The 15,060-nt window shown below is 39.8% G+C and overlaps 1 protein-coding gene across 1 annotated transcript in view; it reads right to left on the reverse strand.

Annotated features, from left to right (window-relative positions):
- The window catches only part of LOC108887094 (protein spire homolog 1), a 33,574-nt gene that overhangs the window by 15,492 nt on the left and 3,022 nt on the right, over nt 1-15,060 (reverse strand). The window contains exons 2-4 of the mRNA XM_018682290.2: nt 13,474-13,502; nt 5,617-5,853; nt 3,799-3,924 (exon numbers count right to left, since the gene is read on the reverse strand). Of these exons, the coding sequence (XP_018537806.1) occupies nt 3,799-3,924; nt 5,617-5,853; nt 13,474-13,502 (392 nt within the window). The remainder of the gene's footprint in view (nt 1-3,798; nt 3,925-5,616; nt 5,854-13,473; nt 13,503-15,060) is intronic.

The following is a 15,060-nucleotide window of genomic DNA, read 5'->3' on the forward strand; positions in this document are numbered from 1 at the left end:
GCAACCTTGGTGTGGATAAAACCAACAGCCATACTGCTACAAGTCCACATGAATAAAAAGGACAATTACCAACTGCATCTACAGCCTCATTTTTTCAAGTCACTAATTCTGTTCCCTCTCTGTAATTCATTTTTAGCTCTCAACAACACTCGTCCATGAACAGATAGGAGCTGGAGTTGTTTCTGTGAATCGCCACTAATTCAGCTGCTTTTCTGTCGATCTCCAGCAGCAGGAGGCCTTTTTGTAGAGAGACAAAGCGACTCTTTGGCTGGTAATGGTGGATGGACAAAGGCGGATCCCCTGCGCCCACCTCCCCGTCTGCCATACAGACGGGGGGTGGGAGGGCTGCTCATGTCCCATCTTACTCCTGGCTATCTCACACCACCCACACACAAACACTTTGGCAAATGATTTTGCCTCACACTCACCAAGTCGCCACATGGCTTGACAACAGTTTATCATCCATATGTGTTAATGATGACAATGAAACCAGGTATCTGCACACAATTCAGCTTTTTAAAAAAATACAATTTCCTCCTTGTGTTTGTTATATTTTTTAACTTATTTGACGTCATATATTTAACATAGACCTAAAATCACACAGGGCAATGAGCTTGTTTCACAAGAGTTCTGGCTCATTTTTTACTGTATTAAACAACAACAAGATGAAGAGTCTACAGCCACACTAGCAGCTTTGTGAGGCTTGCGAGGCTGTTTTGAGTGAAACACTACGATCAGGATGCTAATATGGTCACACTGACAGTGTTCCCATACTGATGGTTAGCAGGTATAACATTTATCATGTTAACTTTCTTAATTAAGCGTGTTACCAACATTTGCTAATTAGCACTAAACACAAAGTTCAGTTGAAGCAGGTGATTGGTTTTGGGAAAACTGAAATTTTGACCCAATGATGGTGCTACATGAAAAGTCTGAGAATCAGCAAAGGGATTACAAATCATCTTGTCAAGGCTACGAATGTCTGCACAAAATTTCATGGCAATCCCTCCAATAGTTGACAGATGAACAAAAGAATGAGACCGACACAGCCATAAATAAAGCTGCGGCATTAGCATGACTAAAACAGGGAATAATGGACAATGTGAAAAAGTAGTAGTAGTAACTATCATACTGTGTTTGCTTCATGAGGGTCCTCAGAGTACCATTTCATCCAGTGTTTTTCACCTTTTGTCCTCCTCCTGGTGGTTTGTTCACAAGTTACATTGTTTTAAATTAATGTGAGAGAAAGGTAGGAATGTATATCTCTGTTCTAAGGAGTGCTATATAAAATGATAAACATTGTGATGATGATTACTTCTTTATTCTTTGGGGCTTAAAAAAACTACAGTCCCCAGATTCCCTCCTTTTTAAGCCTCTTTCTCAGCCTTCTCCACCCTGCAACAAGAGTCCTCTCCCTCCTCTCTATTTTCTAGCAGAGAGTTATGTAACCAACCAAATCCCCTTTATTCATTCAGATGCATTACGCACACTAAAAGGGCAGCAGCAGTAGTGCATAGCAGGAAGGAACCCTGAGGTGGAGGACACACACACACGCACACCCCCCCCCCGCACACACACCCATACACACGCACATACCACTCCTCATGGGAAATGTTCCAAGCCACAGCTGAGCTCCAAAATGTTTCTGGGGAAAAACTCAATCTGAAATTACTCCTGCGCTTGATCCTAATGAATAGGTAGAAGAATAAAAAATTATAGGCCCTGTATGACAACAAGATATGGCTTTGTGTTGAGGAACAACCTGAATGTGAACTTGGGGGAAATGAAAATGAGCTGATATTGAATCTGTGATGAAAGAATCACACACATCAACTCATTTTCATTTTCCCCAAGCCACTTTTCAAATTTTCTCATCAAGTAGAAAGCAATGACTATGATGCATTCTGACTGTGCAAATTAAATGCCATTCAGTCTTTATTCTCCAAATGAAGCCTGAAAGTGGTTTTGTACAGTGTGTTCCTGCTAATAACAGACCACTGAGGAAAATAATTAGAAATCACCTGCCAGCCCTTTTGTTGAATATGGACACACGATCCATAACAAACAGTATGCCAATAATGCACTGAGGGAGCATTAATCCTTTGTGGTATGTGGGTAAGTTGGAGACCCACCTACCACTTCCACAGGACCCTCACACATGATTTTTTCATCATGCCTATCTGAGTATTACCCCCGAGAGGCTGAACTCAGTAGTTTTGGCAGGGTGAGAGTCAGCATGTCTACAGACATTGTCATTTATGTGTGACATGAAAAGCAAACATGTCTGTCTTTGTCCTCTTCACAGTGACCCAGTTCAACCTGACAGCCAGCAGGGTGTTAGAACACAGACAGACAACATTATTTATGTACATGGGCATTTTATATCAAGTCTGCTGATGGCTGATACTCATTATTATCAAGTGTCAGTATCTTCATATCAAAAAAATGAGAAAGAAAATATCCATATATTTCCATATATTTTTTCCCTAAAATCCCAAGGGTAGAATTGGTATGTATTAAGTAATGTAAAGGGGTAATGTGAGGTCACAGTGCTGAAGTGAAGTGATGCCCTGCTATGTGCTTCATAGGCTGCGCGAAGGTCAGTGATCACCTCAGAACCCTTTACTAAATATGTAGTTTGAAGTTGTCACTACCCCTTTACATTCCGCCTTAATTAAGGTGGAAATGATATGTATTGAGTAATGTAAAGGGGTACACACCTAAATATATTCGAAAGACCAAAGTAAATTCTTAAAATTTTTGCTTATCACCCTGTCTAAGGGGTATTAACAGCTTACAGTTCATCTAAGTGGCCAGGCCCCTAGTCCTGCCAAATGAAGTCCTGAATTTACATTAAACTATGTCTTTTAAGGATTATGGACCTGATTATTTGTATCAAATGGAGTGAGAATCTACTCAGTGTAAACCATGTAAAACATGTGTCAGGTCCTGCTATAATTAATGAGTAATGCATTAAAACAATGAGAATAAGATATCAGTGAAAGCTGTGAGTAAGAGTTGGGTGTTAAGTAATAACATGAATATTACAGGATGTAATGTAAATATTCAGGATGTAATGTAAATATTCATTTCTTTATCCACAGTCATGGATGCTCTGTCACACAGGACTCGTGGCTGTCTGACTGCTGTTGTCACGTCTCTGTCTCTGTTACGTCCATGCTCATTACATGTTTTTATGCAGTCCTTCCTCTCTAAGTGATGACTAATTACTGAAACAGGAAAAACGGATCAATCAGATATGATTATTATACTAATAAAGGATTATCTTATCTTATCTTATCTATAAATACTATTGTATCTATTCACTTAAGTTTAACACGATTAGAATCATAACACACTGAAAATCAGTAGTATTGCAACATTTGAGAGAATAGAATCATAAAATACAAACATTCTCTGGTAAATTAATACTAAGTGTTTTGGAATGAAACCTGCAGTCCCACAGTGCTAAAATCTCCTCTGTCAGTGGTACCCACAGAGAGTGAAAATCATGTCGATTAGTGGGGTGTATGGGGCATGTAAGGTCACAGAGCTGAATCTCCTTAAGTGATGCCCTGCTATGTGCTTTATGGACTGTGCAAAGGTCAGCAATCATCTCAGAACCCTTTACTAAAGGGGGAGCTCAATATGCAGTTTGAAGTTTAGCCTATGCGTTTCTCAAACCCCCAAAATAATGTTCCTGTGTCTGCTGTATTATGTTTCATTAAAAACATGTATTGAACTGCAACCAAACTCTATGAGCCTGCAGCCTTGATGACAATGATGATAAAGACCCACCTCTTTGGCACTCTTGATCTTCTCCAGGAAAGTACGTAGCTCCCTGGTTTCTGTGTACAGAGCCCGACACACTGCCTGGTAGTGACTGGGGGCATCTGATAGGCTGGGCAGATGAGCTGTACACAGCTACAGGGAAGACAGTGAGGCATAGAGAAAGAGACATTTTCAGAACACAGTTCACACAGCTGCATTTATTATAAACACAGAAATTATGGAGGAAAATTCACAAAGTGCAGTGCAATACAATGTATTGAAACCAATGTCCATGTTATTTTGATATTATAATCACATAGTCAATAGAGATATTCTGGTCTAGGCAAAGCACCCTCTGGCAGCCATGTTGGATGACCACATGTCCAATCTGTACACTAGAAAATGAAGCAATCTCATAGAAGCCAGAAAGTTATGATAGGTGATTGCTTAGGTTAATCTGTATGTTGGCTTGTTAGCTAACAATGTTAAAACACAGCTGTTGGTAAAATGCGGCTGCTCCTCTTCAGCAGTGACTCAGATTGCTTTGGATAGAACACAAGGGGCTGCAGGGCAGTTTCTGTATCACAATAACCTAAACTTTGGAATAAATAGAAATGACCAGACTCTTGACTCTGAGTCCAAACCCCCACACAAATCCTTCTCAGGTAACTTAGCTAGTCTGGGCTACATTTGCACTGAGAGATCTCAGCAACATTGCGTGAAAGCAAAACACCCAAAAAACATTTGTAAACAACTGTTATTGACTGCTGAACACAATTCACAAGACAGATATGCCTGAGGTCAGCCATGCTGGTGCCACACACACGCACACACACACACACCAAATGCAGTGACAGAATACGTCCTTGTCCCTCACAGAGGAACAGAGGGTACGGTGGTTTAATGCTTGGTGTGCTCTTGGCATCCATATGTCTAGACTGCATTCCAGTTAAAGAGAATTTCACTAAACGCAGAAAGTAATTACAGCTATCTCTCCATATGCTATCCTGGCCACATTATATCATAAGTCTGAAATTTTAATATGTTATTGTTAATATTTTCATTCAGAAATGCAACAAATGAAAATGTATTACTGAGTTAAAAGCAATTAAAACTGTATTCTGTGTCAACTAGGGACAGTACAGTAGGACAAAAGGTAACCGAGGGAGCACACAGAGGGAATGGACTGAGGGGAGAAAATACAGAGACAACAATTTAAACTGACAGCTAGCTAGCCATTAGGCCTAGGCTGCCACACTGCTCGGCTACATCTCCTTGGAGAGCAGTGTTGGTGTGCGTTTGTGTGTGCAACTGGGTATGTGGTCATTATGTAAACAGTATGAGGCCATGTGAGGACTGACACAGTGACTCTCTGCTCTATCGGACAACAGGGATACATGACTCCCAGCAAGGATGAGGCTGGTTCAGAATTCAGTGTTCAGATTTTCTCACAAACATCTTCTTCCTAAACAGTCAACCTCTGACATTATCTGTTCCTACAATGCCTCAGTGGATTATGGTTCCTCAGCAACTGTATTTCTATTTAAAGCTACTGTACATAGAATCTGATTGAATGTTTTGATTCTATATAATATAATCAACAACCTACTGTATGCTTAGTAAACAAAGGCTTCACATGTAAAGCTGCATTAATCAGTTTCTGTTGGAGGAGTTCCACAAGCTAAAAATGACACATACTTGACCCACAGTATCACAGCAGTACACCTTCCACATTACACACTGTGATTTGATCCACTGTTTATGTAAACATATTGATTAATGCAGTTTTAAACTGGTGTTGTAGCTCTTGACAACCACAGTCACCTCCTCAGCTACTGTACCTACCTTGAGGATATCTCTGTAGCCGTGAACAGTGGAGATGTTGTCAGGGTCGTCCTCTGCCTCGTCTTCTTCCTCTGTGGCCTCATAACCTTCGTCAGGGCAGATGTCCCTCGTGGCCTCAGCCATGTTTGTCATGAGGTCAATGAGCTGCTCCAGGGGAGGGCTGAGCTCCCTCTCCTCATTCTCCTTCAGCCCGTAGTCCAGAGCCTTGTAGATCATGATGCCCAAAGACTCGATCACCTGAGAGAGAACAAGAGACGATCAAAAAAAGGTCTTAACATCGTGTTCCCACAGACTGTGCCAGTTTTGCACATACACACTCATTTCCTCAGGTGTCACCTCTGTTTGTCATCATTAAAAGTTGATTATTATCTGCATGCTTGCATGTTCTTTTATCTATGAAAATAATGCTACTTCCATCGGTAGAGCTAACAATGTTAATAACTTACAAAGCACATAGGTTGAACACGTTGCAAGTAAAATCCATCTACATAACTGGTGTCTGATGATAAAAAATGGGTATATGAATATCAAGCAAACAAAACATTAATTCATGAAGAATACATCCTTTGTCTTGCTTTGTTCTGCCGTTTATCTGCCTGCAAATAAAAACAACTATGGATTTATGTTGTTGTTATGCAACGACCCTGTTCTTTGTGCCAAGCCTGAGCTGAACAGCTGTAATATGGTGACCTCATGACTCAACCTTTGACGAGAGCGCTCCCTCCGCTATTCATAAATGCATGCAAACATACACACTCACTGGCCTTTGACTGGGAGCAGATTACAAACAGCAGATCTTGTGATTGACTGACGCATGAGGGAAAACAATGTCATCACATCATACAGTCAGTCATTAGAAGCATAAAAGAATGTGCATAAAGCAAGGGCGAAGGTATGTAAGAAATTCTCTGCCATTTGGTTACTGAAGATTAATCCTGGTTTTAGCTTAAAAAATTCAAATCACAACTGCATCATATTAGTTACATTATTAACATACAAATGGTTTTGTGGACCTTCTGATGTTTAGTTTCAATCATAAATCTTCAAGCTAAACCCAGCAAGGGCATATGTAACATGTGACTTCAATAGTTACCCTCTTCTTTTTGCTCTGTTTTGTTCTCCACCAACTTTGGAGAGAAGTATCTGTCTTGTTAGTTGTCAAATCCAATCTGACATCACTGTTGACTGAATCACTGAATCACTGAATCATGTTTTATATGGGAGGACAGTCTCACTTTGGGAGCGATCATCAAGAGTCCAACGTTTTTGTTGACCCATCAATCCGCCCTGACACCCATGTTCTATAACCATGTCACCCAACGTCCTCCCTTCCTCCTGAAGGACAACTGTCATAATCACTCCAGCCTCTGGAGGGCTTTGTCATTTCTGCCTAAATATACACTATGTCATTTCTGGGCATTTACTAAGACAATTGATGATTGTGTATGTCAGGAAATGCTATACTCAGTTAAATAACTTAGTCTGCCCTGGAACTAGAGAGTCATGGTGGATAAAGGCAGGCCAAGACAAAAGACATGAGTGGGAAATCACACAGGGGATTATTCTGCAGCCCTGAACACAGAGAAAAGACTAAGAAGAAGGGAGCCAGTGTATAAACCACTAAGAGAAAAGAGACTGTGAGAGAGGGGGTATGAGCAGATGCAGAATGGAAGGAGTAATATAAGGATCAGTGACAGAAATATATCAGGAGGTGGGTAAAGGTGAGAAATCAAGAGAAACAGAATCATACCAACTGTGTGTGTGTGTGTGTGTTTGTGTGTGAAGATCAAGGGCAGATCAATGGACACTCATTGAGAGATCAGTCCTCTTCTCCCCCATCAGTGTGTAAGAGCTGGGTTTCCTCAGGGGGGGAATGGCTGAATGCGACCTCTTTGTCTGAGCTCCACCACACCCACTGATAGATGACACCATGCACACACACACACACACACACACACACACACACACACACACACACACACACACACACATACACACATACACACATACAACCCACACAAAAAACGCCTGCACATGCAAACACACTCCTCCAGGGACCTGCTATAACCTCAGGCTATTACTGAGAAACTCCTCAGCAGACAGCCGGCGCATGTTGTACAAAATGTGATAGATATGGATTGTGGTGCCCTGCCCAGAAGCTAATGGTTTTATGTGTTAGGCATGTGGATTTTCAAGCTCCTGTTTCTGATCTGCAGCTTCACTTGTCTATCAGTCAAGGGCTAAATGTGGTGGCTGAGAGATTTCAACCCACTGCAAGACATGCAAATAGACAAATTAAAAGCATATTACACACATACATTCATTTCTATCAATTTGATAACACTGGTGCTGCAAAAACACATAATACAAAAAAAAAAATAGCACAGACAAAGTGTTTTCAGGGGACACAAAAAAGTGATGAATTTGCTTGCTCAGTACTTTGTGACCTTTGAAGACACTGAAGTCAGCTACTCATCAGATATCTGCAATAATATCTGCAATCACAAGACAGTTTAACACATACTGTTGATTCCGGGAGGCTGGGGTGTGCATTTTTCACCACTGTCTGACAATGTATTGACTAAATGATACTGAATTAATCAAGAAAATAGACAAATTACTCAACAATGAAAATAGTCATTAGCTATACACTTGGTACTCAATTTGTGTTCTTGCTGAACAATTTGAGAACAGTCACTGGAAGTGGACAGATGAGGATTACCGACCTAGCTAGTGACCCATTTCCCATTTTGTTTTAAGTCACAAAGTGACTAATTGTTCACAAACAAAAAGTTCTTCCAAGTTTTCATATTGTGCGTCCATTTACCCATCATCATAATAATGTTAATACTGTAATGACAACTATGCACCATGCTTAAATTTCCACATTACCATTCTTTTAAATTGTGACAAAAAGGCGTGAAACAGAATTCTGTTTATGTTGCTGTTGTCACTCAAGTCAGTAAGATCTGAGTGGAATCATGTCTTACACATTCTTCACAAATAATTAACTGCAAATTATGACTGACTGTAGTCCCTGTGACTCTGAGACTGAGACAGACATGTCTCCATTCTTCTCTAAAATCTCCCTGACTGATTCCCAGGCTTTCGGGCAACCGAGCAGAATGATGGGATGGAAGAGAGGAAGGGGTGGGGAGAAGAGGAAAAAAAGAGGGAAACGGAGAAATGTGGGAAGTGGATGAAGATGTCAACCAAGGGAAATGATCACAGACAATAACAACATCAAACAGCTTGGCTTTAATCTCAACATTCCTGTCACAAAGAGGAGACAAGCTGGTCAAAGGGACAAAATGAAAACCATTGTGCCCATGGGAATGTTTTTTTTTTTTCATTTTTCCCCATTGCAGTTCTTATTTTCCTTAGTTATCCAGCTGCTAGCTGGCAGAAATTTCAGATTCAGTTACACACACAGATAACACTAAATCATACTCAGGGACTTTCACTGCAACCTACAGCCTGATTCATCTACCATCCACCTACAATGAGGAACAGTGAAATATTTTACCCAAGTAACTGCAGTCATTTATAAGAGACACATGCATGTTATGTTTAGGTGTCAGTTTCTGATCCAGTCAAGGTTGGATTTCACTACACCATTCAGCAGTAACTGTTCTACATGACCTCAGGTATTGGGGCTGCACAGCAGCAGGATATGATATGACAACAGAGCCTCATGTTGACAAGAGCACATGTAACAGCTAGCCTTCGTCCTAGTTAGGAACATTACACATGACGTAACAAGGACCTCTGGGTTTATATGGCCAGGTGTCTGCTACCATGCATTCACTGTTTATATCATACAGTTTTCTGCAGTGTTAGGTCCCATATAACAGTACATCAAAGCAAAGTCTGTTTAAAACTGTTAAATATTTTGTTTTGGTTTGTTGGTTTGGTTATTAAATACATTAAATCAGAAATAACTTTGAACAGAAATATTATAAATTGCAAGTTGAATGAGAGAGATGGGAGAAGTAAACCCACAAATAAATGTTGGGAAGAAACAGAAGCACGTTTGTGGCATTGTTTGACTGAGGAAGGTGAGGGAGGATCAGACACAGCAGGCAGGTAATGGGAAACACCTCAGCCTGTTCTGCTAAACACTAAACACTAACCAAAATCTATTAGATCGCTCTTGTAGGCAAAAGCTTTTGTAGAAAAAAACAATGTGGGATTTAAAGCATTTATACTTCCTCACTAGTAGGTCCACACGTGTTAGGTCATGGCAGTGAAAATAAACAGGAACTGAGCTAAGTGAAATTTACTGAAATTCCACAACAAATAAATTACCTCCTTACTGTAGATTACAGTCTTTAAAGTTTTTATATTATGAGTTCTATTACACCTTTTTGACAGTAAAAGCTGTAATCTAGGATCAGTGCCAGTCCATCTGGTGTTATTTTATTTTAATTCTTCACAATACATCCTCCCTTTCTAAATAAAAACTAATGAGCAGTTAAGTGTTATGAAGATATGTTATGCACAACCCACATTAACCCCTGATCAATAAACTGAAACTCATGTTTAAAGTATTTAAAAATTAAAAGACTTTACCTTGATATTCATTTTAGGTTGCATCTATTTCTTTGAAGTTCAGTGTATTGGAAAATACACTTATTTACTCTAGAGTTACAGTAGATGAGAAGATTGATACCACTCTCATGTCTACATGGTAAAGACTCTAGCTTAGTCTTATTATTAGTATTATGGAAAATTTTACGCTTTAACACATTCTCTCAGGACCAAACTTAGGAAAGACCCTGACTGTGATGACACAATGATGCGATGGCACCAACTGCCTTCCTTTCTAATGACATGTAAAATTTTGTGTTCAGCACCATAGCTGTTTTAATTGTGTAGTTTATTAAACGACATGCTCTGTTTTTTGTCTCATCTGTCCACATATGTGGTAGGGCCTTCCTCCAGACAGCATATATTTAGTAAGAGCTCATAAAACTTAAAGAACCATACAAAAGAATGGGTAATTCACATCTGACAGATTTACCAGTGTGATCATTTCAAATGGCTGACTGACATGGGAATAAGGGTTATAGTAAGATCAATCTGTATGTTTAAAACCGATTACAGTGTTCATCACCAGCTGAAAGCAAACAACTGACTGAATAATGAAAGACTCACACACACTTCTTGAGCCTGTTTATGTAAAAGCATTCCCATAATGATACAGCATCATGTTGTAAACTGGTTCACTGTAACAGAGAAAAGGCGTGGGTTATTTCCTCTCAGGCGCAAACAAACACTCAGGAGATTCCATTCTCAGACTCTTATGCCTGACGCTGGTGCTGTGACCTCTGACTGTCATATGACTGAGCGCGGCTCAGCACGGCTCAGCTCTTGGTTTGCTGTCTGGTAGACACAGCACCCACATAACCACCTCACATGCTGAACACGTGAACCAAAGCCCATACATTGTTCCACCTCTGTGGTTTGCTTTGCTCTCTATTTCGCTTTTTTCACGCACATACTAACGCTACAGGACCCATCAAAGCACATGTACATTATATCAGCAGAGGAAAGCCATCTATCAAACATTAATAGCTCCTGAGAGAAGTTTCTGTTTACATTAAACACTAAATGTGATGCCAAACTCTAATCCCCTTCCAAACTTGAAAGCCATTAAGCGGGCACAGAGCATGCACAGTTAAACTTTGACAGAGGGGAATGGGATGAAGCATAATCCACACATTTCTGAGGTTACACCACATCACAGGACCAGGTGGTCTAGCATGGACCAGCATGGATACAGATGTCAACAACCAATTTCTCACAAGAGAAAAAAAGAGTAGTAATGTGTGGGTGAAAAATAAAGTTGTCGTATTTAACTGATTACATACAAAACCGCCGACAAATATGAGTGAGTTCCAGTCAATTTAGCGATAGTGATTACTGCTCAAAGAGCTTTATGCTGCAGCACGCTGTGCCAGGAGCATGGTTCACTGGCTCTGGTGAAAACAGCATCATCTGACATTCGCAGACACATCATTTGCAAGAGTTCATGCTGTTTGAAGCCATGTGCAGATAATGTGTGTCAGCTATGACTACACACGTGCTCCTCTTCATTCAGCTTTGAGCTAATTCCACACTGTATGTTAACAGGATGCTTCTGCTGCAGGATTTAACGCTGTCAAGCATCAAGCAGCTCGAAAAAAACAACTTGCCAGTAGTTTTGTCAGCCAGTGTGTAACACACTGTATTGTGAGAACTCATTTCTAGTGCAAAGCTGCTTAGAAGGGATTTGTCTATACAGTTTCACATTCTCTGCCAAATGTGTGTGTGTGTGTGTGTGTGTGTGTGTGTGTGTGTGTGTGTGTGTGTGTGTGCTTGATTTATTCACTGACCGTCCATCTGTTATTGCAGCTCTATTACACAGCAATCGAACTCTAGAACTCCTTGAAAACTACTGCACACTGTGAACTGGGAGTAGATCCTCAGTCGGTGTGCAACATCTCTCTCTCTCTCTCTCTCTCTCTCTCTCTCACACACACACACACACACACACACACACACACCAACAACAATTAGCAGCAGCTGATGATAGTACAGTGTGTGGGGGAGGAACAATTAAACGTAGTCCTTTAATTAGGTCTGAAACTTCTCCTCATCAAACAGGAAGCCTTGCTGTGTGACATTCCCAACAAGTCAATCAGAGAAGCCAGCTGGGAGCTCTGAGTGCTGGTGGAGAAAATGACTGGGTGAAGGCACAAGCTGAAAGATGGGAGGCTGGGACACATGCAACCAAAGTATCTTCAATACTAACATTTGTGTCTTATGTCTTCTAAGTGTATAGCAGCACTGAACATAATGTCTTCACAGTGGCCAACCAATTCTCTGCACATAAGCGTTACAACTCTGCACATAGTGAATGAAAGAACTGTTGTCAAAAAATAGTTACAGCTCCCTCTAAAACTATCGATTTTAAAATAGAGAGACAGGATACCTGTTCAGTCTTTATGCTACACTTGCTTCTCATCTGACTGACTAAAAAGCCCAAAAACATGTATTTCACAAATTGTCTAATGATTCCTTCAAGCTATAAAAGGAGTTTAACAAAACCAAATGTTTAATGAAAAAAATACACTTGAACTTGTTTTCAGTGTTAAAGGTATTAGTTTAAGCAGTGGGGGGGCCACAGCAGCTGCTTTGCAGGATTAACATATTATAAACCACTGGCTTATGACAGTTTCAACCACAGTGCTATTTGACACTGCTTGCACTTTAATCTTAATGTTGCTGTGGCTGGCTACCTCTCTTACTGTAACTTGCTAATGTAACCAACAGTTGAAGGTAAATATTTAAAAAGGAAATCATGCCATTACTGTGGTTAAGCCTGCCATTATCTTTTTGTACAACCATATATTTCCCTGTATTAATGTCTTGTTAATTGACTGATTGGTTCCTTTCCAGAAACACTAGAGTTTCCCAGCCTGCATTCTCTAACGTTTTTGAAATAATCAACGAAAACATTGCAAAACTAATTACATCCATGTAATGCCTGCATCTGACCAAAATACTAATTTCAAACATGTCTACTGTTTTCTTTTTCCCTGTTAGCGACTGCATATCACTAACATGAAGTGAACATTGCCAAAGCACGGTAAACAAAACTGAAAAAGCTCTGGCTTAGAGTTCTTGTTATCCCAGACATAAAGTGCAGAAGTTACCATTTCCTTTATATTTGCTCTTATTTCCTCCCTCACCCATAGGAGGTATTTTGATAATATATTCACATAATATGGTCACATAATATTGCTCAAGTCTCTAATATCATGTGATGATGAAATAAAATAATCAAAACAGAATTACAGTGGAGTTACTCACCTCTGTTGTTGTGCAAGGGCTGTATTTACCTGCAGGGAAACAAGAAGGCAGTGTTGTGATAAGCAGCAAATGTAAGCCTATTCATAAAGCAGCTTACAAACATAAACACATGTAAAGCTACATACGTAACATTGTTCAGTGACAGTGTATATACAGTATGGGTCATGCAGGATTTTTGGTCTGTCTTAAATGTCTTAAATTTCTTGTATCCAACCAACAACTGGATTAAATATCAGCAACACTGGAAAAGTGCAGTAAGCAAATGAGATGAAATGTACCAAACATACAAGTATACATTAAGTGGAGCAATGATCAGCTGCAAGCCTCATCATGAGTGATGTTCTCCTGGAAAATGCTTTAAGTCAATAGTTTTTAGAGACCTGCAGAGGAAAAACTATCAGGAATTACACCAAAAAAGCAAAGATTGGAAAAGTATAGTTGTTTCCCTGTTTTATCTCAACCCCTCAGATTCATCTTTCAGCTCCCTGGGCCTCATAGTGTAGATTCAATTGAAGAGAAGCAACTATATATATATATACTCACACATATATGTATATATGTGTGTGTGTGTGTGTGTGTGTGTGTGTAAACATATGATCAAATGAGCCAAATTCACAAATTGGAACTGGAGCTGAGCAAACTGAGCAATTCATTCAATGTGACAACCTGCTGCCAACATATTTTTATAATGTCTTCTTAAAATGAGAAAGTGATATTCTCTCACAGATACTGTTATATCATTGCATTTTAAAGGGATTTCTATCATCTTTTCTTATCCTGCATTTTGCTCTGTGGTATCTATGATTATATATTCTCTTACATAGTTCTTAATCAATTTCAGGAAAACCCCTCTAGTTATCATTATGCAAACTAGTTCAGTTTTAATAAAAGCTCTGTTTCATTCCAAATGACTGTCGTAGTTTCTGTAGCATGTGACCGATGATGACAAAACTCCTCCCAAGAAGCCATGATGCATGAATGTGCTCCCTTCAAAAAGAAGACCCACTTTAATGTTCCTCCAGGCTGCATCAGCCCAGCTTTTACTTCATGAACAAACAGCTCACTAACAGATGACCCTCTCAACAAATGGCTGTTTTGTATTGTAACACGCAGTAATGCAACATTCCAACAGCTCTGACATCATCTCATGACTTAACCTACATCAGCAGATTTTGAATGGCATGTAGCTGTGGGGTGCAGATGTGTGATGTGTGTGTGTCTGTGTGTACTTCAAACAGGGTGAGCAGATAATCCAGTATGCCTTCTTAATGATACTAAAACACTTACAGAATATCAGAAGCGTGAGTATTTATCACTCTCTCGGCATGACATTTACCAAGTGTCCTACCCTCCTGTATTCAGATATGATACACACCAGATAAACTGCGGAATAAAATAATACTAAGTGGACATGGTTTTAAATGCCAACAGGTTCTAAAACTAACCATCTTAACTTTAAATCAGTTTAGCGGATGAGAGCTTCAGTCGTCCTACATTTTCAAGACTTCAGCCACAGATTTACAGTATCTTATTATGAGTGACTTTGTCTGCTTAAGCTTAGCCTATGCATCAAGAGGAGAGAACATG

The sequence above is a fragment of the Lates calcarifer genome, linkage group LG15 (genome assembly GCF_001640805.2).
Source record: "Lates calcarifer isolate ASB-BC8 linkage group LG15, TLL_Latcal_v3, whole genome shotgun sequence".
Classification (NCBI taxonomy): Eukaryota; Metazoa; Chordata; class Actinopteri; family Centropomidae; genus Lates; species Lates calcarifer.